Below are 16,433 nucleotides of genomic sequence, written 5' to 3'. Positions count from 1 at the left end.
GGAAAATATTCAATATCTAAAAAGCTGGGGTTTTTTTATTAAAAAAAAAAGTTGATTTATCAATTATCAAAATAGTTGGCAGTAAATTGGATATTTGGCAACTGATTGATTAGCTGTTGCAGCTCTAGCATACATCTGTGTGTGTGTGTGTGTGTGTGTGTGTGTGTGTGTGTGTGTGTGTGTGGGCACGTTGGTACCACTCTGCGCATATTGGCACAAGATGAAAAACACTTCTACTTAATGCAATGCTGCAGTCCAGTAGGACACCGAAAGCACTCCATTATGATTGTATAGACACGAGTCACAAAACAACAGCGTCTCGCTCCCTGCAGAGCATTAATAAGCTGCTGTGTGAGCAGCTTTAGCAGCAAACTCCGCTGTGTTTAAGGATTCATATTTGCAGACGCCCGGATTTGACCTCTTACTAACATCTCAGATGTGCCTGGGATTCTTCTGACAGTTCAGTCATCCAGGACTTATTCTGCAGCCCACTTTCCCCCAAACCTGCCTCGTCTACCATTTACCAGAATGCCTTTCACCCATCCACCATAAATGTAACTCCTGTGCTGGAAAGGAGCCATCAACCTTTGATTTTGAGGCTCAATCACTTTTCATTTCACTCACATTTAACATACATAACACTGCCGGAGTTTCAGAGGATGCACCAGCAACGCATTTTTTGTAAAAACAAATTTTATAGAACTCAATTATGGCCTCAGACAAATAAGAAAATAGTGTAATAACATCATGAAGTGAACAATCAAACAGTGGGGAGGGGCTTTACTTTGGGTGTTGCGTTTCATATTAAGTTTGCCCTGAACAGTTTTAACATCAGGGGAAAGAGTGCATCACAGTCTTCACAAGTCTTTACTAGAAACCGACTTCTCCGAGACCGCACGATTGTTTTACTGTACAGTAAATATGGCACAGCTGACTTCAACGAAAACATAGTCTTGACCCTTTTTTTCTCCCCCTCCTCCCCAGTGTTATGAGGGGGAATACCGTTGCTTTAAATACTTTGTTAATACATAGGTACACATGGGACTACTTACGCACTAGGCCAGATGGCGGACCCTCTAATTTAAAATGCAAGGGTATAATTAAGAGACAAAAAAATTAAAAAGGAAAGCACGAGAGCTTGCTGCTTCGACATGAAACGCGGCGCAAATTACAGCAAGGAGACGCTCGGTTTGTGTGGTCATCGTTATTAGATCTTCACATTCAAACGAGAATATCCAGCTTCGCGTCGGGGATCCGGCCGAAACTTTGAAGCTGCGCAGACGGACGCGATCATATCCCTGTGTAACGTGAATGTGATGGTCAATTAGAGTGACGATCGGGTGAGTGAGCTGAGAGGGGGCGCCCAGGGGTGCTGGTGCCTATACGGTTCAATTAAAGACGCAATAAACAGTAATGCCGCAATGAGCCTATTATGTTGGAGGTTAAAGACACCGTCTGCCATTAACGGGATGAAAAAGGCCGCATGTGGGACTGAAAGGCAGCTGATGCAGAACAGGTAAACACAGCGGGGACTAGAGGCGCGGGATGCGCCGGAGAGTCCGGTGCGTAAAAGCTGCTGGTTCGGGTGACGAGCCCGCCGCATCCTTGTTGACATCGACATGTCCCCCCTCCCATGTTTGTCGGGGTTGTTGTTGTCACGGTGACTCCACAGTCTGAGGACGCATTCGGATGTGGTTTGAAACACAAATGTTTTGCCCTGTAAGTGTGGGGGTACAACTGAATCTGTCCCCTCATCAGACCCGTCACCCCGCTCACATTACATCACTTATGAGCCTTTTCGTTTGGCTTTGGCCGCCCTCTGTAAACAAGGAAAGACATAGTGCAGTCTGCGAAGCAGCGTCGTAGTGGGACCGAGACGGCGAAACTATGAATGAAGTTCCTGCGACTGCAATCCGTGTCCATGTTCTACCAGCAGACGTAGTAAAACACCACCAGAACACTAACACCAACGCGCGTCCCGGGGACTGTTGCACAATGTCTGACAGGATAGCAACTTGTCCGGTGCGCAAAAGAGACACATTAGAGACGCTTGTACGCAGATATGATCTCGGAATACAATACATGCTGCGGGGGGGAGACGAAAACGACGGGTAGAAAAGTTTGACTCACCGGTGTCGAAGACACTTAAAGCCGCGGAAGAAATAACCCCAGCGAGAAGAAGAGCGGAGGTGGCTGTCCAGGAATCCATCGTGCGATTAAAGAGTCTGAAGTGGCTCCCAGGTGAAGCGCAGCCGAGACGGACGGATGCGCAGACCGGCGGGCTGGCGGACTGACTGGCGGTCCGGGTGCAGGAGTCGCTCTTCGGCCGGCGTTCAAAGTCCCTGAACTTCAAGGCTGAACCTACAGCTACGACTGCACTGACACCACGAAGACGGGAACAGATAGTAGAGAGCAGGGATCCTATTTCCAACCCATGTGACAGGAAATAGGGGCAATAGATTCAACCTGCAGCGCTAGGAAGCAGCGGAAAGAACAGAGGAGGAGGAGGAGGAGGAGGAGGGAGAGGAGGAGGGAGAGAGGGTGGCGCTGCTGGGGTTAGAGGGTGGACCCAGTGGTGCAATGAGCAGCTTAATAAAGTATAAACTTATTGTGTTTAAAGAATATTTACACGGTAATAACGTTCAATATTTTAGGAAAAGTTTTTTTTTTAAAACACGCAGGGATTATTCCAGATGGTTATAATAACTCACTTTAAGCACCATATGGAAACACATGGTGCATTTACTAGAAGTCCCTGTAGTGATGATGCTACAGGGGATCAGACTCTAAAATATGACAGTCCAAATGCAGTACTAGAAATGCACAATAAATCCCTTCTGATAGCAGGCGTAAATACAGTCGCTTTGGGGCCCCCGGGGTGGAGGGGCCCATCGAGAGAGTAGACGCTCAAACAAAGTATTGTACTGGGCGAGTCATTCAGATTGCTATCTTGGTAGTACGCCTGTGTAAAAGAAAAAGAAGAGAAGAAGCTTATCTTATATTAAAGTAGTGCCATTTATTCATACTGGTTTTTATTTTAGTGAACTACTCAGCAGCAATCTATAACAAATATATGCTTGTACTATGTAAACAAAATTATATTATAAGTTATTTTCTTTATGGGTATGCAACGATGATTGCTGGGTAATCTGCATGATATCAATCAATCAATCTGTCTATTTTTATATCTATCCATCTGATATGGTGGCTAGTTCAGCTGCAAATAATGTCTAACAAGCTGAGCACATCTGCAAGCACAGCAGCAGTAAGAAAAGACAGAAGGTAGCAATGCTCCCTAAATTAGATTCCTTTTCTACTTAAAAATAAATAAACAAATAGTCGCCAGCCCACAATTGTGTGTTCTTCATAAGTATTAACTAGCGTGCAATAGGGCCCGTCATAATAGCGTGCACTGGGGCCTGTGAACCTTATGCCACTGTCTGGTCCGCTGCATATGGTAGTATTGTTTTAGTTGTTATGTTGGGTCTAAATCTAATTGGGGGTTCATTAAGTTTGGAAACCACTTGCTTACAACATACATTACTCAAAACTAAGCTGCACACAAGGCAAGTCAAAAGACTTCAGCAGGACGTCATAATAATAGCTACATTATAGAAGAGGGGGAGAGTTGGAGAGAAGGATTTGCACATGATCCGGGTCCAGCAGCTGCTACAGTTAGCTCTGTGTCTTAATACAATAGTCAATACTTAAGACATGAATAAGGCGAGGGAAATTACTCTAAGTATTCAGTATTTCAGGAAGAAATTCAATTGTTGTTCATGCGGTTGAAAGAAGAAATTTGTAATCACAAAACATTTATGAATCGTTTGTTTCCATCGAGGACCACTTTGGAAATAAGTGTTTTAAGCAATGCTTTTAAGTGCTATCCTCTGGGATCATTGCCTTTTGATACTCCTTGGAGTTGTTTGTACTTTTAAATTCCTAATAAAAATCAAAGCGAATCAAACTTGTTTTTCTCACATTTGATCAAAAGAACTGAGTCCATGGGTCCAGTTTGGGGAAGGACAAGTCTTCTTTGTTGGTGTGGCTTTAAGTTGTTATACAGAGTTAGTTATTAGATCAATCTAAGCAAAAACAAATTAGCACATTATGTCAGCTGTTAATTTTGAAGCTGGTGAAATGTTCTTCCTAAAGGAAATTCAACACATTATAATATAAAATCAGGGTAAAAAACATGCGTCCACTGGAGCTCTTCTTATCTTACTGCATAGGAACAGGTTTGTGTGTGTGTGTGTGTGTGTGTGTGTGTGTGTGTGTGTGTGTGTGTGAGAGAGAGAGAGAGAGAGAGAGAGAGAGAGAGAGAGAGAGAGAGAGAGAGAGAGAGAGAGAGAGAGAAGGCTACTCTTACCGGTGTTTCTCACTTCTTCGCCCTTTCACGCTGCCAGCTCATCTTAAGTGTGAAACAGCACCCTCGTGTGGTTCACGGCGAGCACCACGCAGCACTGCGAAGAGGAGTCCACGCCAAAAGCAGCCAGTTGGCCTAAAAATAGAAAATCCAGCATGAGCTCACCACTCTTGAAGAAAGGAAAAGCCAACATTTATTTTGCCAAAACCGTCTGGGTTGAGATGGGGTGCACTGGGAAAGTAATCTAGCATGACGTGTGCCCTTTTGAGAAATGTAACTGTGTGGCCTAGAGATACTGTCTGCTAAAGCAAAATCCACTTATATTACAGTGAGAGACTGAGATTGATCAAGAGAAGGACATGCATTTTAATTGAACAACACTGACAGTTTACTGTGGCTATAACTGAGATGTCTAACCTTTTCTAAAAATGATTTTCAGTCTGGAGTAACTGTGTGACATTATATGCATTGCATTCTCATCAATAACTAATTTACTCAAATGCTGTTCTTTAGTCAACTTTTTCAGGTATTTTCATTTTCTGCTACTTCTTCCCCACCTTATATTATAAGTATATAGTAACATTTACGCTCTTTGCAGCCATAGTACTTTGCGACTTACGATTTCAAACACAGATCATAACATAGGTGTACAAGTATGTTTTTGTGATTGATGTCTGCACTCAATTACATATTCATACATATTCACAGTTTGAGAAGCTGGAGAAGCGATTGTTTTTCTATTTTTGGTAGTTATAACTGATGTTTTCAGTGTGCTTGTAGCACAACTGCAGAATCTCTAGAGAGGGCTTCTTCTGCTTTGAGTTGTGTTTTCTCAATGACGAAGTTAAATGTTCTCGTCGTTTCCAACAGCAAAACTGGGACCGCAAAATATAAGTACATGGAGGATGTTATGGATGAGGATTCTATGCTGTTTAAATGTCACCGTATAGAGTTGACAGTGTTTTGGCTGATGGGGATATTCAGCCGGGGATATGAGCACAGAGCGCCTACGAGGATTATGGGAGATAAACTAGAAAAGACAACCAAGACCAGCAGTGGTCAGCATGCAGCAGTGTGCATATTTTCACATCTTATTCTGGATTTATTTCGACCAAAGCAGAGTTACTTATTGTTGGAACAGCAGGAAACACTAATGTGTTTGGAGAGTTTTATTTTCTTTCTGCCCGTCTTCGCGTGGTGCAAAAGAGAGCCTTGAATTCAGAAGGATGTATTTTTGTGAGTAGTTGGAATAATTTTTCCTTCGTGGATGTTTTGTGAGTTGGTTTATTTATCATCGACGTAGCAAAATCATGGCTCATGTGCAATGCATGCTGGTACAAAGCCACAGCAGTAGAGCACGCACTGGGAAATTCAGGTCTGTGCGTGATACACAGGACTCAGGATTTTGATTTAAAAATATGAAAAAATTGATTTAATTTTTTTACAGCATATGTTGTTAAAGTGCACATTATGACCGGGGACGTGATCTAAAAGCTATTTTTCTCATCGAAATGAATGAATGAAAAGTGATGCTTCTTTTACTTGAGCTAAAGACCTGAGTATTTCTTCTACCGGATCCTATATCGCTATCATTATTTAGTATGAGACGCCTGTTATGAGTGTGTGCTCATACGAAGCATCGTCGGTGCCCTCAGACTGAATATTAACGATATGAAAATGAACCTAAATTGTATTCCTGTCATTACCCCCCATCCTCCCCGCACGATCTCAGTCTGTGATGTTGTGCCGTTGTGCCGTTGTGCCTTTGTCTCTCTTCCTCTGTATCTGCGTGTGCGATCACACGTTGGACTTGTCTGTACATGCCGCCTGGCCACATTCCTTGTGGTCTGCTGCAGTTACTGTAATTCTGTTCTGTTTGCTCTCTCTACATCAAACTCCACACTTCCACACATGGCATTCACACTTCATTCCTTTGGCATTTTGCCTTTTAGACGGTGCGACCGTTTCTCATTGGGTTGAGAACGCCAGCTAACGAGTAACCAGCGTTCCTACATGTGTGTACAGCTCTTTAGCACGTGTGGTCGAGAGGTGCACCGAGAGCTCAGCCCTTTGCCCTGCCGGTGTGTCCCGCCTGCTTCCTTATGCAAGACGCAGGATGGAGGTCGCAGCAAGAATAATCCACTGAGATGCATTGGAAAGTACTCTGGCATCCCTGACCTGCATGCCAATGGGAAGTGATGCTTAGTTGAATTAGACTTTGGTCCAGGCGCTCTGAATTCACAAATTCAGGAGCCAAGAGGATGCCATGTCCTTGTTTTCTCTTGGGTAAACATGAGCGCCCGGCCCTGAATTTTAATGCCACATTTCTTTCCTTTGTGGTCAAAGCTACGTCTCCTTCCACTCTTTGCTTTCTCGGGGGAATCTTTGGTTGCGTTGTATCCGAAGCTCTCAAGACTTTGCGACATGGCGTTTCTTTCTATGTCATCTGAGAGAGGTGCAATATTTAAAGCGTTAGTTCACTCAGACACATTAAAATAGAAAGGAGAAGCGTATTTCCTCACTGTCCTGTGGTGAAATCAAACCATGCAGACCGTTTTTGTGTCTCTTTTCCAGGTTTGGAGTCTTTGACATATCTACCCCTACATCAATACAACAAAAGGGGAATGGAATACGCTCAGGATAATTCACAGACCTCACTTTGAGCAGTGTATGTAGCTATTTTGATAACCATTGAGTCATTGTTTGAGTAAGTAAGGTTTGCTGCTTTTCAATATCTTCAGGTTTCCGACTGTTGATTGGAAAACACAACAGCAGGAATAACTCAATTTGGTCATCAGGAACTGTATGACATTTAACAAATAAACAATAACTTGATTAATGAAGAAAATCATTGGCAGAATTATCACTAATGAAAATAATCTTCACAGCTGCTTTCCAAGTAAGAAGTAGTTCCAATCAAAACTCATTACAGTGCATTGTTCTGAGGGTTATCCAGAGAAACCAGGATATTGTTTCTGGAAACGCTCCAGGTTTCAACCGTCTCAGACAGTTAAATTGAGGGCGATGAATTTAAATTTAAAACTATTATTTGCTGAGCAGAGAATAAAGTCACTCTCCCTCTGTGTGTGTTGTTATCAGAGCTTCTCTGTGCTTTGTTTAGCCTACATAGCGAGGCCGGCCTGTGCTTGTTTTTAGTGCAAGTGAATCCGTCAGTGTAGCCCCACTGGTTAGCTAATCGCAGCCGCACTTCGCTTTTACAGCTCATTATGGAAGCGCAATGCCCCACTTCTGGTTCCCTCCTCACGAAAACGCTGCTAGCTCTGTTAGCACTATTGCAGTTGTTTGCAGTGTGTGCAGTGTTAGCTGCTAACCGCCAGCCAAGCCGTTGCCATCTTGAGAGTGGGGCTGGGAGGATGTAGTGTACAAACACACTCCCAATAAGCTGCTCGTGGTAAATATCATCACAAGTGATTGAAAAAGATCAGCATCATGTTACACACGTGAAAAATAAAGATTTAAAAAATACAGGATAAATACATTTATGTATACCGTATTTATGCAGACAGATGATGATTTATGATAATCTAATTCAAGATTATTTGATTGGTTTTCATTAAAAAGGATGTTCACTTTAAAAAAAAAGGTGCATTTCTTATCAGTGATGCAATAAAAATATTTGTTGTTTCTCAACAAAATGTAAAGTGATTCCAGTATGTCTCAGTGCCATTTAAGTGCATATTTTTCATTTATTGGGATAATATCGTGAATCACAATTTTTTGGTGCAAGGACAATCGTGAAATTTATGAAATGTTCATATCGCCCCGTGTCTGGTTACGAGCCATGTGGGGCCAATCCCTTTTAGCACATTTCAAACCAGAACGCATAAAACAAAACTAAGCCATCAAATATTTTCTGCTGTAAATTAGGTTGACTGACTCTTTAATGATCCAGCGTGCTTCTGGAGCTATGCGTGAGTGTCTTGCATCTCCCGGATGAAAAGACTGTTTTTTTCTCTCCCGCCTTTGGCAGCAACATGACAAGAAAAAGGGTTTTGCTGATTCTGTCTCCCTCTTTGACATCACCACTGAGTCATTGTTTACTGCCCATGATCATTCTCCTCAGTGCCAGAATTAGCTCTACCATCGCTTGGCTCATTATATTAATTAAAAACAAAGCACCCTGGCACACGCACTGACGCACAACTTCCTGCATCTGCTCCGTGAGGGACAGAGTGAGTCAACGCGATTACTCAACCAAAGCATCTGGTTGTTGTCTGAAGTCTGTATGACCCGGCCATCAACCCTGCGCGGCCACATCACTGTCAATATGATCCACATCATTAGTGGTTGCACACACAACACAGCACACATTATGGTGTCACTCTCTGACCCCAGCAAAGCTTTGTTGAAGTGGGCTTCCCTTGACAAATGATTGCCTCTGGGCCCATCTGTACAGGTAACAGCTCCCCCAACCACCATCTTGAACATCTTCAGCACACACACACACACACACACCTGTGCAGGCCCCTGAGCTTACCCGTGTTCAAAGCCACGATAAAAGCTAACGTTTACATCCAGCCACCTGCACATACCCAGCAGCCGCTGCAGCACCACAACCCCCCCCCCCCCCCCTCCTCCAGAGCCTCCCTTCGCTGACACACACAGCAGTCATCCGTCTTGCTCGGCCTCACAGGTCTCTAATTAGGCTCCGGGTGGGTGACACCCTCTGGAATGTTTATTGTAACATTGCTGAGCCTTTATCTCCGTCAAAAGAGAGCCAGAAAGGAGTGTTCGAAATAATAGAAAGTAGGCAGAGAAAGGATGAGAGTGGCTGGAACATGTGTTTATCAGGACTAAATAACTGTATAAAAAAAACTTTTATTGCAACTTGTGTGTCTCATCGTCATCTGTTGCCCGTCGGTTCCTTCAGTTACGGTAACATCGACCCCCTCTAAACACCAAAGTAATTGCAGAGAAATGGCGCACGCTGAGACAGAATCCAGTGGTAAAGAAACAAAAGCAGACAGGTTGTAAACAAGCCAAACTGTTTATCGAGTTGGTGGTAAAATGTGTCTATAATAATCCCACATTACACAGTGCGTGCACCTTTGGTACTGTTGAGTAGGTTTATTGGTCAAAGTTGAACCAGTCTGTAAAATGTGATGGATGTTTACAACGGGCAGCTTCAGGAGTAAATTCACTGTTTGCCTGCGTTTTCTCTTCCTGGTGGTTTGTCCAAAATCATGTTTGACCGTCTGACTGCCCGTGGTTCTCATCCCGTCAAACTTCTTTTTTTAGCAACCTTACCGTGCTCTGGGATCTCAGCAGTTAACTCAGTGCGTACAATGATTAAGACCTAACTTAGAACTGTGTTATCCTTTTATTCCAGCACAGATGAGCCCATTATGAGAAAAACATAGGATGTGAACTACAATTATCCTTTGAGACGAGAGCGTGCGTGGGTTGATGTGGTCGTTTTGATCGTCCAGTTTGAACAGAGGAGAGGAGGAAGGGTAAGCTCTTGAGCACAACATGAAAATAGCTGGTAAAACATCGACTCAGTAGCAATCTTTTGACCACAGTGAACGCCAGCCATTTGTGTTTCTCGCGCCTTGTCCACCAGCTTCAAAGAAGGCAAAAATACCAAAGGCCTCAAAAGTTCCAAAACCAAACCAGAAACCAGTCCTGAAGCGTCGTGGTCCCTGTAAACCAGAGCCTGGTCCCTGCATAAGTGATCATTCCATTTTTGGGGAATCCTATAAAAGTGACTGAATTATTGGGTGGTGCAGTACAATTTATGTGAAACAGGGTGGCAGCAGCAGTACTGAAAAATGATAGAAAACATGATAAAGATGACTAGTTGTGAGTTAATGAAATGGTTTTGATCTTTAATAATATATTTTAGCCACGATGTGGCATTCCTCTCAGAAGACACTTGTCTATATCACATCCGCAGAACTGAAAAAAAAGAAAAATGTGGCCTGTCACACTTCTGGAAAATGCAGTCAGTCTGTTTGTATCCATTCTTCCCTGACTGGAAGACTTAACTTTCCTGCTTGTGATTAATATAATAGAACAAAACAGATACTGCCAACAAAAGATAAGGATATCATCATCGCCATTCATTCTTCCAAGTCGGAAATATCTTTGCGTTAACTCATCACAGACCAGGAAAAGAGCCAGAAGCAAGAGAGTTGCTGGCTAGCGTTGCAGCATTCCCGACATGAAACAATGTCCCCACCCAGAGAGCCGGCTTGTGGTAATCATCCTGCAATGGATCTCTGTTGTGGGCCGCCGGTGACAGCACATTTGACTCTCAAAAAGAGCTGCGAGGCACATCAGCGATGTTTGGTCCTGGAGAAGGACACGGATCACACAGGACCACAGATCAAATCAGGTCTCTTAACAACAAGTTTTCCCTTTTGGGCCGGCAGATCGTGAATATCTAAACTTGGGAATAGTCAGCTCTGGATAAATTCTCTAAAGCTTTGTTTTGCTGAATCAGAAAAAAATCAACATTTCAAAGAGTGAAGAAAGTGGTCAACAACTTCAATCCAAATGCTTTTTTGATGATGTTGTGGACAAACAACTCCAGGGATAATTCATCTGTGTGGGGTCATTTTTTTTCCTTCCCTCATGTCAAACTCAACGACATTGCAATCATCCTCTGATGGACATCTTTGTTTTGTTTCATCCAAATGAGGCAAGGCGACGTGAGAAGAACCATAAGCCACCATATGCGAAGTGCAAACGGTTGATGAGAAACACACTTTCGGGGACGTAAACTTTGGTATGGCTACGCTGTTTACAAGAGCTGAACAGAAAGATGAAAAGGAGCCCTTGACTTGATCTTTCATTTCAGTAAACATTGAAAACAGAAAAAGACGGTTCCACAGTGACTCAAGCCACGAGCTGAGTTTCAGGGTCATAGAATGTATGTCTGCAGGTTTATGGCTTCATCTGTGAACAATGCGATCTCCTGAACACTCGCTGCTAAAGCACCATGTTGGGCTGATGTCTGGCAGGTCTCCCATTACATCTCGCTCCCAATTATGAAATTAAACCAGTCAGGGGGAATCTGTGTCCTCGTGCAATCTTCCAACATTCAATTCAGAACGGATGACAAATCCTCGCCTGTAAATCGAACTGAAACTGAGGAAGATTCAAGCTCGCAGCCAGAGGATTACGCTGTGCTGCACAGTGAAGGCACGACACAGGAGCGGCAGCGAGAGATTACCGCCAACTGTATTTGAGTTGCATAAATTAGAATTTGTTTCATTGGTGGTGTATCAGTGAACTTTAGAAATGTCTTTCATACCCCTCTTGAAATAAATGATCCGGCTCATAGACCTGCACACACATGAACTCTTATTTTTCATGGATGGCCAAAAGCAAAATGCCAAAAGGGTGGAATGAGTTAAAAACAAGGATTTTCTTCATAAAATCAATCAACCTTTTTGTCTACAAATTGTGAAAAAAAATGCCTTATCACAATTTGTCCATCCAACAGTTCAGAAGCCAGTCTGAATGATAGAAGAATAACAAGTAATAACAAGATATTAACTTGGCTGCTGCCTTCTTGCAGGGCTGAGCAGGGACAGGGACATGCATACTTATGAGATCTCCAACCGTGTTGGTTCAGACAGTGATGAGGAGGAAACAACAAATGATGACTCACAAAGTTGAGAAAAAAAAAAGTAAAGGACCTTCATGCCTCCCTACGATATGAATCGCACATCCCCATGCAGGCATATGCACGAACGCACACACTGAGAAGAGATACCACAAGCAAGTGTGTCTAGACAGTAAACAATACCTGCCTCTAGGGCCCAAGGATGCCGGATAACTAGGTACAAAACTCAGTGCAGAAGCCTCGAAAGCGAGCAAATGTCTACATAAATAGTGTAGAGTTTGTCCAAATCAATAGGGTATAAACTGAGCAGAGTAACTTGCTCCCGAATGATCGCGGAAAAATCGCTGCATGTCACAACCACTGAATATGAAGGTGTTAATTAAGGCGTGCATGTCAATAAATATAACGGATTAAACGGAGGCAAGTCCGTGCTCGTATCAACAGTTTTTGGCTCCATTTGAAAGGTGTCACCACCACTGCAGGCTTTCAGACTATACGCACACCCACAGACGCACACAAACAAATCCTGAGCTCAAACTCCACGTTCACAGAGCAGAGGTCTAATTCCTTCTTTGTCATATCTGTGCATCAGACGAGTTCTACAGTACACGATGGAGCCCCCCCCCCCTCCAGTTGTTCCCCCTCATCCCCCTCGCAAACCAAGCGTGGACGAACATGTGCCTTTTGAAGTTGCCTTTCTTCTTGGAGCTAGCTTTGGCGTAACATGGCTAGTTAAGCAGATCATTAAGCGTAATGGTCGGGGGCGGATTGCAAAGCTTTATCTCTGATGGGAAGAACAAAGCGCTTGATGATCTGGGGGGATTCTGGAGTTGGATTTGATGGGAATTCCCATGCCTGCTGGGACAGTTTACTTGTGCTAACAGACAGGTGCTATCATAAATCTAGAGTCAAGGAATTACTCACTCAGCTTTACAAACCGAGACTTCAGGTATACGGGGATAACGTTATCCTTTGACAGATTATATCAAGTGATTAAAGGTTCTCCTTTGGATAGACGCCATGTTAATGTCTGTGTTTAGCTGTGTTACTACTAGCGACCCCTACCGGCCCCGGGGGCGTTTAAGAGTAGTGAATGAGGAGTCAGCAGGCAGCCAATGGCAGTAGAAAACAGGCAATAAAAAAGTGATTTGAGAAAGTGTGAGTCACCACAACCACAAGAGGTCCCTGAACATGCAGGCATAACTGGGCAACCAAATATGTTTGTTGCAGCAGAATGCGAGATATGCCATGGACAGACACAGACACTCACTCACGGACCCACGGCACCTATCACACGATCCTCTGAGTGGAGGTAACAATTATGGTAAAGACATTATTTTTTTTTTAATCCTGCAAAAACCTTCTGAAAGCGATGCCAAATCCTATTGTATATACCTTTGCCAGCTCAGTATTGAGTAAAAATAACAGACGTGGCTTTAGAAGGGATCTGATTGATGAAAACAAATCACATTGATCAAAACAAATAATTAAAAACTGTTACGACAAGCAGTGATGCAGGGCCATAGGAATTTATGTTTGTCAGGAATTAACTCCCTCAAAGGGGTAACAAACAACCGGAGTGAAGAAGTGCCATGATGCACATCTTTATTCATGAGGACACTTGATCTTTGCATGAAAAGCTTTTGAAAATGGTTTGTATTCCTTTCAGCTGGGAAATCAGACGGGAATGTTGTTTGTGGATTATCACCACTAAAATGAATTCTGAGGATGAGAATGAGCTTTGAAAATATTTCCCCCCCTCGGCAAATAAAAGGCGAACGTTAACCATTCTTTATTTATTTTCTCGCTTTTCTCTTTTGTCCATGCCCTCCGCTGCTTTGCATTTGAATCACTCCAAATCGGGAAATCGCTTCCACCCAGTTCTCGTGTTTATGAAAACACAAGTTTCCAAGAGCCTGCAATGAATTTATATTTGGTACAAGCTACGTAGTGCATCTCACTCCTCTGGCAATGTGCCCCTCCACAAGCTTTCCATGGAGGTTTGTCCCCCTGGTTTCCACAGCGCCGACTGATTGATTTGCTCTTTAATGGCTTCCTGTGTTGGGCATGGTCTAGGACGAACATCTGTAAGGGTTGGATTGGGCATGCTGGGTCTGTTTTGCTCTGCTACGCTCATCTGTGGTGTAGTAAAGTGAGGTATCTGCCTTTTCTGTGGCCTGGGAGAATGACGTGTTCCATTATAAAAAGAACTGACTCCAATGAAAAACGAGCCTCGGGTTCCAATGGCCGCTGGTCGCTGAGTGGATTACGTTGCCTCGGTGGGATGAAGTTCGGCCTCTGATGTTGACTACTGAGAAGGGGGAACACTAGTAGCTGTGAGTGATAAAGTTATACTGAGTGTTAATGTCAAGCATAGTTTGTGTCTGAAGGGCCACCGCTATGAGTCCTCGTACGAGCCGAGGTTTAGCTTTGGCTCGGACGCTGGACTTCAGCATGCAGTCTGCATGCTTGGCGTGCCAATGGAGCTCAACGGTGGCCGCCTACTTTCTGAATGGCTCTGGTTTCGGAGGTGAATTTCCAATTCATTCACTCCATTGACATTTCAGGAAATCCTTATTTAAAGAGTTTTCGGCATGTAGCCAAGCCAACCAACTATGACTTGACCATGAACCATCTGATTGGGAGCAGAAATAAAATTGGAAAATGGAATAAAAGGCAAAGGTAAGCTACAATACTGTAATTGTAAAGAGTGAAGGAACTACTTATCCCATAAACCAGCAATTCTTAATGACTGCCATCTAGTGGGCTGCAGAGGTACTGCCAAATGGAACATTTTGGGTGGGGGATTTACAAAGCTAGTTATTTTTCTATCATGTCTTTAAGAATGCACATAAATAAAAGTTGTAAGGGCATTAAAACAAAGCATAACAAAGACCAGTTACTTGAATATCAACACGTCAACCCTGACACATCATCAGGTGGAGACAAACGTGTCTTGACACTATTAGCTAGCTAACGTTCCCTCAGAAACACTGACACAAAATGAAATATTTTTAATTAAAAAGCGATGTGGGAGAAAACCCTGTCCTCCAAAGCATGTGGTGAGGAAATATGACCCCAAATACATTAAACTTGGATGATTATGTCAGTTATGGTAGAGGGTAAGCAGAATATTTAATTGAGCACAGCTGATGAACAAATACAGCCCATCTCTTCTTTTTTTTTCTAGGTTTCTTTTTCTCATTTATTTGGGGAGTTGGTCTTTGGAAATTTTGCAACAATAAGAAGTGGGCCTTAACTTAGGAAAGCTTGATAACCCCCACCATGCAAAACACATTATGGGATAAATGATATACGACAATTCAGAATATCAGTGGGATTTTCTCTTCCGGAAACTGGCTGTTGAACTCTATGACAGCTCTGAACAGATCGGCAACATTGTGTATGTAGGATCTTTAGAAACCCATGCACTAAAGTGAATCACAGGAAAAACAACATTGCAATAATAAAATGGTAGAAATATACATTCAATAATGGAGAAACGTCAATGCATATATGAGAATATATTAGAAAAAAGTTAAATAAGAAAATTTCAAATAAGCTTCTTTTATCTTCAAAATGTAAGAATCTAATTTGCCCATTCTTCCTGTTTTACATTGTATTGGATAAAATGTTTGAATATATAGTTATGTATTTAAGTGTTTATTTTGTTGTATATCAACAAGTGAAAGATAGCTTTGCCTATCTGTCATCGATTAGATATTTTTGTTTTTTTAAGCGATTGTGTAAAAGATGATTTTTACTCATTTTTTAATTGCATCGTTTTTCTTTTAATGACCTGTTTACAAAAAGAGAATGTAAAAGTATAAACCAAGCGTGAATTTAATCTATGGATACATTTACTTTGCTCAAATCTTCTCCCCAACATTAGATGTTCACGTTAACAAAACTCTTTGGGCAAACACCTAAATCCATCTTTATTTCAGCCTACGCTTTGAAATGAGTTAACATCAGAAGGCGCTGCTCAACCGTGAGGTATTAGGAGGTAAGAGATGAAGCACACCTGTAAAGCTGAAGCTGACATGAAACAAAAACAAAAAAAAAACTAAACACACCCAAAACAAAAGCCTCATCCCAAGGCCACTTCAGAAGCATTTCTTCATAATCCAGGGATCTGGAGCAGATCTGAAAAAGGGGAAAAGTCCCACGTGAAAGCAGCAGGATTCCACAGAACACGCTAGTATTTACTTGCGTTTGAATTCAATGGCACTAATTATGCCGGGTTGTTGCGATGATAAGCAAGCGTCAACATTCGGGGGTCACAGGCCCCCACTGAGATGAAAACCCTGCACTTTCATGTGTATGCAATTAATCAGCATCCGACTCCACAGACAGATGCAGCAGCGTGCTCTATTGCTCTATTATAAGCACCGACTGACACATGAAAGGAGGGACATTTGCACCCAGTTCGGAGATTAAACAGTGAGCGAGTCAAACCTGATCCCGATGCTG

At 42.7% G+C, this 16,433-nt stretch overlaps 1 protein-coding gene across 2 annotated transcripts in view; it reads right to left on the bottom strand.

Moving 5' to 3' along the window:
- kremen1 (kringle containing transmembrane protein 1) overlaps positions 1-2,490 on the bottom strand; it is a 55,276-nt gene extending 52,786 nt beyond the window's left edge. The window contains exon 1 of one of the 2 annotated variants that reach the window (XM_084025544.1): positions 2,131-2,490. In XM_084025544.1, coding sequence (XP_083881670.1) covers positions 2,131-2,209 — 79 coding nt within the window. In that variant the 5' untranslated portion in view covers positions 2,210-2,490. The remainder of the gene's footprint in view (positions 1-2,130) is intronic. The other variant, XM_084025543.1, reaches the window with a different exon arrangement.
- Between the last annotated feature and the right edge of the window lie 13,943 nt (positions 2,491-16,433).

Source organism: Eutrigla gurnardus, assembly GCF_963514095.1.
Source record: "Eutrigla gurnardus genome assembly, chromosome: 13".
Classification (NCBI taxonomy): Eukaryota; Metazoa; Chordata; class Actinopteri; order Perciformes; family Triglidae; genus Eutrigla; species Eutrigla gurnardus.
This window is presented reverse-complemented; position numbering and strand designations above follow the sequence as displayed.